The 7,842-nt window shown below is 39.0% G+C and overlaps 1 protein-coding gene across 1 annotated transcript in view; it reads left to right on the top strand.

Annotated features, from left to right (window-relative positions):
* PIK3C2G (phosphatidylinositol-4-phosphate 3-kinase catalytic subunit type 2 gamma) overlaps window positions 1–7,842 on the top strand; it is a 340,743-nt gene that overhangs the window by 231,970 nt on the left and 100,931 nt on the right. Inside the window, exons 25-26 of the mRNA XM_019543878.1 lie at window positions 1,225–1,381; window positions 6,053–6,162. Of these exons, the coding sequence (XP_019399423.1) occupies window positions 1,225–1,381; window positions 6,053–6,162 (267 nt within the window). The remainder of the gene's footprint in view (window positions 1–1,224; window positions 1,382–6,052; window positions 6,163–7,842) is intronic.

The following is a 7,842-nucleotide window of genomic DNA, read 5'->3' as shown; positions in this document are numbered from 1 at the left end:
GCAGGGGGCTGGACTCGATGATCTCCCGAGGTCCCTTCCAGCCCTGATGTCTATGAAATCTATGAAACACGGCTACAACCTACACCCCTGTGTTGTATTAATACTTTTAACTTCATTATCATTTTTCATAATCCACTGAGATAACCAAGTTGGGCATTCTAAACAGCATTGCTAGTGGACTGGCTAATCTCACCCTTTGACTCTTCATGCCCCTTTTCAGGGCCTGAGGCAAGTGAAAAATAATTCCTGTTGAAATTTGGCTCTCAACACTATGGGAGGTTTTTTCCCCTAGAGATGGGCTTGAATTCTAGAAGGGATATCTGAACATGAAGCCTCCTCACTAATAATTGGATTCTAGGTGTTGGCTCCAGCTTGAATATAATGAAAAGCGTTAAACCCAACCCACTGCATACATCTCCTAGTTGATAAGTCTCTGTTCTGTTTACTTTTATTTGTTAAAATAAAATCCTGCGTTAGCTCTGGGTGTGCTAGAGTACAGTGTGTTAAGCTATACTAAAACTATCAAATGATAGGTTTGTTAACAAAACTCTGAGTCATTTTCTCCTGCAGTACCATAACATAACCACAAAAAAATATGTTATTAAAAAGGAAAAAAAACAAGCCAAGGAGACCAAGGTCTACTTTCAGCTTACACCAGTGTAAACTCACTGTAACTGTACAGAGGTAGTAGAGTTTTTCTTGGTTTATTTTGGTGAAGCTGAGATCAGAACCAGCCTTTCCCTAAAGTGTGCTGAAGGGAAAAAAGAAATGAATTGCATGCTAGTTCAGTTCTGATTTTGTTTTAAATGTATTTCCTTCCCAGTAGGGAGTTATGTTTGGATACCAGTCTATTCAAGTATGGCATTTAAATATTTTAATGCCAGGTGAGAATATGCTTCAAGACATTTATGCTCAGGCAGGGAGTAAGGAAATGAAAGCAACAAGAGTTTAAAAGGAGATTCTTCTTCAGTTGTTGGCCTCACCAGTTTGCTGCATAATAGTTTTTACTAAGATGATTTCACAGTGAGATCTGTTTCTGCCACAATTAGTCGGTGTCACTGAGTGCAGCAATGAAGTCATCTGCACATAGAGAGCAGGAGAAAAAGAAGTAATGAGGAACGGAATAGCAGAAAACCAAATATGAGTTGTGAGTTAAAAAGATTAGCTCTTACATTATTTTTCCTTTTTTGACATTTGTCTATGCATTTTGTTTTTTCCCCCAAGGGACCGAGCTCCTTTCATCTTTACTTCAGAGATGGAGTATTTCATCACAGAAGGTGGAAAAAACCCCCAGCGCTTCCAAGAATTTGTGGAGCTTTGTTGTCGAGCTTATAATACAGTCAGGAAGCACAGTCAGTTGCTCTTGAACCTGTTGGAGATGGTAAGAAAGTCAAGGGTGAAACCAAACAACAGTCTCCCTTATTGGCTTTTTTCTACTATAAAACAGTGACTTGGAGAGGTGTCAGATATTTTCCAGGAGCACTTCTCCTTTTTGTAAATGTCAGTGACTTCAGTCAGAGTGCCACTTTGTACAGGAAAGGTTTTTGTGCCTACACTTGTGTGTGAAAGCTAATTAATTTCTGTACAAACATGAAGCTTCAATATTTCCTGTCCAAAAACCAGCTGTTTTGCAAAATTACAACCAGGTGTGGGACAACCTAAATTACAAAGCTTTAATTTGTGAATTTCACCCAGTCCTGTTTTCAGCTCTTCCAGCAGACATTTGCAAACTCTGTTCATAAGATCAAACTAAATCCGTCATTTAAAAAATGTTACAGTATCAGTTGCTGAGGCTGCAAGACATTGCATTTTACAGTCCTGCCACAGCAGTGTTTTGGGATCTATTATTATAGACTTCAACAGCATTTTGTTGCAAGGGTAAATACAATATGGCAAGAATGCTACATGTAGTGAGAATGGCTGGAGAAAAACTATTCAGCACAAGGAAATTAAGTTAATCCTCAATGATACTTAACAGGATTTTTTTAAAATATTTTGCTACTGAAGCTCTACCACTCATTCTCTGCTTAGCTTTAAGCAGATCCATAACTTCTTTTGTGCTTTTATTTTCCTACCCACCCAATGGCAATATTAAGACCTCCCTACCTCATGGAGTGATGCAATTGGTTAATTAAATGTTTGTGAAACAGTTTCAGCTTCATGGATGCAAAGACCAAACATCTGGACTGTGCACTGATGCAGCTCTACACTCATTGCTACAGCTTTGGGCCCTTGCATCATCAGCATCCTTCAAACGCACAGAGAGGAGGGACGATGGCTGAAATCCTTGCCCTATTCCTGTCTTGCCTGACCTAACGAATTATACAGGATTGCCAAATCTTGCCTCTCTAAACACTTTTTGAGGTGCAGCAAAATGTAATTTTCACTTACACCAAGCATAGTGTAATGGACGTGGCTGAACACTGGTATAGCCAGGGGGTATCCTGTTTTTAATGCAATGTCTCAAGGAGAGCACCTCGGCACCTGTACTTAAGGGCCTTAACTGGTTATTTATGAGCTTCTCAATAGAAATTTCAGGTTTAACCTGTAAACTCCTAAATTGCTTGATACCAGCCATTCCCAGTGGGGCAACCTCTTTTCCACTGATGCCCTGCAATTCCTGCAGTCAGCAGAGGTGATAACACAAAATCCCCTTTGATGTAACAGAAAGGAGATGCTGGGAAAGGTTCTCTCAAAGGACTCTGGAATGGCTTTTACTCTTGGTTCACTATGGCTATGATTTTGAGGGACCCATTTGTGTTTTCTGTCCTTTGAAGAGTAGTAGGACCATGGTAGAACAGGCTAACATATGGGAATATATAAGCATTTCCCTATGAACTGCAGCTTGGTAGAGGATAATCTGATTGTATTACATTTTGCAATTGCAAATAGCAGGCAGGATGCTCAATGCTTATGGATGAATGCTTTTTAAACAGAGAAAACAAATCAAGAGACAGTAAAATAAACAACAGAAGATTGGTGAGGCCCTGGCTCTTCTCAGGAAAGCCTGGAGTGAGAATTTGACTCTGCATATCACACAAGGAACTTGTCAGAACTAAACAAATCAAAGAAGGATATAAATAAGGGAAATGTGTAAAAAAACTAAATAAGCTCTTAGGAAGTTTCTCTTTGAGTTCACTTAAGGGCAAAAAACAGATAATTCAGGAAAAGGGAAGATAAACTAATTTCCTTCTATTTATTTTCTATTGAAATAATTTGCATTTCCACAATTCAGATTATTGTGATGCTGAAAACAGACTTTTTTCATATCTATATAAAGTCCATATAAGGTGGGTTCTAAAAGAAAAATCCAATCTATAACTACATAAGACTAGCTGCAAAAGGGCTTCTGAATGTTGTCTGCTTTGAATGGTTGGTAACTCTTTGCGGTTTCCAGCAAACTGTGCTTACTAACCACAAGTTGGTTTTTGGGGCAGTATGGAGCTAATGCTTTGTTCTTGGTGGTGAGAAGTATGTTTCCAGATATCAACAGCCTCAGCATTTGCTCTTGGGAGTGAGGAAAGAAATAATCCATGAAGTTCCCATAGTTCTCAAAAGCAGAAACATCTGTGGGAAGCCCAAGAGATTTGCAGGCAGAGTTCAGCTACATAAAAGCCTATAGTTCATCAGCTTTGCCCTCATTAAAGAATCAATGTGAACTGTTATAGAGGGCTTCCAGAGGGACACGAGCACCATTCAACTAGTTAGAAAAAAATGTAAAATCCATTCCAATCTTACAGGTTTGTCAGATAGAAAATTGTATTGCAGGTCTCTCTGTAGCAGGGGTTGGGGAAAATAGTTCATTCAATCCTGACAAATTAGCTCTCTGCCAAAATGTGAGCGTAAAACAGGCAAACAGGAGTCACTACTGAAATCCAGGAAACATCAGACCCAATTTGTAGCAGACCCAGCAATCTCACTATTCCTTTGGATAAGTAATTTCAGTTTCCTGTGCTTCAGAAATGCTGTCTATAAAATGGATTTAATGAAACTTACTCGTCTGGTAAAGCACTGAGATTTAAGCATGAAAAGTCATGATATCAGTGACCAGTATTATTCATTGCTACATTCAGAGATGATCCTAGCTTGTATCTAAATTGCCCTAAAAAAGTGGTATTTCAAGTCATCCCTCATAGCTGTACTTCTATTTCTCTTTCACTCTGATCAAATTCAAACACCGCCAGACATCCAGGTCTGAATTATATGATTAAGGACCATTTCTAGTTATGAGCAGACAGTCAAAATGCCAATAACCATTAAATATCATCCACCATACCAGCTAGGTGTCCCTGTATATGTATGCCTGCTTTTCCAAGTGGTTGCCTCAAGTTTTATCTGATCAGCATCCAGCATTTCTAGCCATGATGATGAGAATCCTTCATCTACCCTTAAACAAGAGGGGAGAAAATATATATATATAGCAAGAATGGTGGAGTCTGCAGGATGTTCTTTGAAGACTAGGCACCTGGAAGGGTAGCAAACAGGACAGCATAGAAAAGCCACTCCACCAAGAACTTCCTGCTTCCATAGCACTTGGGCTCCACTTTCCTAAACTTGCTGAGTATGGACTCATTCCCATTCTGTGTATTTCTGCTGAGGTAGCTAATGATACTGTAGGAAACCTGGATTCTGTTTGTATTCCTGACATTGGTTTAGTATGGCATTGGACAAGATGCTTTACTTGCCTGTTCCTCACTTTCCCCATTTGTAAAATGGTGACAACCTTCTTTTGCAGAGTGCTTGGACACTTGTGGATAAGCACAGGTATGTGTGTATAAATGCATAAGGTGATCATTGCTCCTGTTCTCCTTATACTCATCAAACTCCTCCAAGATAAGGTCAAGATTGTCCTGAAAACTGTTGAAATTTACCATGAAACTATTAAAATTGTTCTGTCCCTTCTGCTTCCTGTTAGCCAGACCCACATAAACAGTGCTCAAGCTGTCAGATCCCTAGTGTTGCTGTAGACAAGCTCCTAGGTATTAAGCATCATATTATCTGTAAGTAGAAAAAAAACCCAAATAACAAAGCATTGACTCAAAAATATAGACAAGGTGAAAAGAATTAAAGAAAATGAACTGCCTCCTCCTCCAATTTAAGTACTCCTTTGAACAAAAAAGAAAATCTTAAGCTGAAAGTAATGTTTCTCTTTTATTTGCTGGTAGTTTCTAATCCTTTGAAATCAATGGGCTTTTCAGTTTGCACTGGAAATAATAATAATTTCAGAAAGAACAGAGCCCAAGTAGTGATTATAAAGTCACATCTGTATTCTTCATGAGCAATGGGTGGGTAAGATTTTCTCTCTGTTATACAAAAAAGTAACAGTGCTCTGTGATGGTAGCACAAAGCTTTGAACCTAATTAGAAAGATTCTTCTCCCCCTCTCCCCACCCTTTTTTGACATGTATCATGACTAGAGGTAGCTGTGCCAGTCATATTGGATATTCCTGGTAGTTCATTTCTTACTTCAATCCAACCCTCATCTCAATATAATCTAAAAGGTTAAAGGGATACTGCATGTTCAAACATACATATTTTAAAAAACATCGTATTTCCATGCACTTGAACTAATGTAACAAAAAGTTGCTTTTTTGAGGAACTCTTTGGATCACAGAAGTATATAGGATTGGGAAAGTTTTCCATTCTGAACTGGTGTTTGAGCAGGCCTTACTGGGGAGGACGATTTTTTGTCAGACCGGTGATTATTTACCACTGAGAGTAGTCTCCATGGCCTGGCCTGGAGTTCCCTTTGCCACCTTGGGGAGACCAAAGTAGCTCTGAGGAAAGGGGGAAATTGCTAGGGACTGGAGACCATGATCCATGTGAAGATGCCCGTCTTGTGTTGCCTCAGTGTGAGATGTGAACACCACAATGCATTCACCTCATCAGTGATCCAGGTTTCCAGTCTTACAGAGCACCATTCAAATGGGGAGAGGTTTGCATTGTATGAAAAGGAAAGAGTATTTTCCCCATGAATCCATGCTTTTCTCAGTTAAGCTCATTGCATTTAGGATTTTCAGTGCATTTATTGTACTGATCCCATGTATTTATAGATGCTGCATGCAGGATTGCCTGAGCTGAACAGCATCCAGGATCTCAAGTATGTGCATAATAACCTTCGTCCACAGGACTCAGACCTCCAAGCCACAAGCTACTTTACCAGGTAAGAAACAGAAAAGATTCCAGAAAGTATCATTCTGCACTATCAAATGAAAAAAAACCAACCATACATACATACAATTTTACTGTTGTTAGTTCTCTCTTGATTGTGTTAACCAACTGAAATCAGTGCAGTTATACAACAGGTTAACTTGTCTTCATACAATATTTCAAAGCCTTCCTTGTGCATGTTACTGATAGTGCCATGGAATTAGAATGCAAAAAGTCTTGTGCATTTCTAATATAGTTTCCATTATTTATGCTGCTTGCCATTTTTTGCTCAACTGGCACAGTGTAACTACAGTGGTTTATTTATATTCAGCTTCCATCTCTGGCTCTAATGCATTGGCTTGGTACTGTGAGGCTTGGTTTGCAAACACTGCAGGTACATGAATCTACTCATATGAAGCTCTTGCATTTTCATTTTCCTCAGTTTATATTGAGTTTTGTAGACTCTTGCCAAAAATCATGAGGGGCATTGCCCTAGTTGATTGAGTATAATAGACTTTAGACTCAGGTGACCTAGGTTCTACTTGGTGCCAAGTGACTTCAGACAAGCTTCTTCCCCTCATTGATCTTTAGCTTCTTGTTTGTAAAATGTAGGTAATGATACAGAGCAATATGAATAAAGACAGTTGCATGAGAGCTAGTTAAAAATAAAAGGTTGTAGCTTTGATTAAAATTGCAATAATATAATAATATTTTTCTAACAGATTTTTGGATCCAGCTTGGGGTGGCCTATGTAAAACAACTTGGGTATTTTCAGTCCTGTTCTTTGTGGATACATGTCTGCATCATAGGATTTCCCATTGCAGTTGCTTTCTTTTTAGAGTCTCAGAGAGGCCAACCACAAATAGGATGGAAAATGAATGTTCCTCTCAAGACCTGAAGCATGATAAGGCAAATGCTGTAACTGCTTGTACTGTATCTGCTCTGGGGAGAGAAGCTTCCAAAGCTATTTGCAAGCACCTTTCAACAAACCTGACACAGGCCAATTGAATTAATTTCACTGACTCTTCCTATGAGCTCTGGAGATTCTGATCTACATCTGCAATTTAGCGCTAATTACAACTGTGTTGCTGAGATGTCTCTGATCCACTGGAAGTCTAGGACTAGTTTGGCTAGAGATCCAGAGCCTGTGAGACAGACCCCTGTTTAAAGCAGAGGATAGGATCTACAAAATGAAATTACTCATGTATTATTTTAGAACACAGCAGATTACCACTTTGCTGTTTCTAATCCTTAGATTTTCCTACTATTCATTAGGTATTTTGATTATAGTTGTAATTTCTGCATTGCCCTTGCATTAAACACTTTCAAGCCCTCCTCCACTTCTTTCCCTGCCCTTTTCAATACTTTTTAATATTACTATTTTGGAGCCTGATATTTATTCTTAATACTGCAGTGTGCAAGTCCTGTTTAATATTAATGGTGGTTGCATCCAGCAGGGAATAGATCTCTTAATGGTTTCCCTAGAATATAATCATGTTTCATTTATCTAGAAACAAAGGTTTGATTGTAACTTATTGTCCAACAAGATCATAACACTCTGGAGAAACACTGAGTATTGCTAAAGCATGCATAGTTTCGTAGTTTCATAATTAGTAGGGTTGGAAGGGACCTGAGCAGATCATCAAGTCCGACCCCCTGCCATGGCAGGAAAGAGCCCAGGGGTCAAATGACC

The sequence above is a fragment of the Crocodylus porosus genome, unplaced genomic scaffold (genome assembly GCF_001723895.1).
Source record: "Crocodylus porosus isolate Cpor-Errol unplaced genomic scaffold, CroPor_comp1, whole genome shotgun sequence".
NCBI lineage: Eukaryota > Metazoa > Chordata > Crocodylia > Crocodylidae > Crocodylus > Crocodylus porosus.
This window is presented reverse-complemented; position numbering and strand designations above follow the sequence as displayed.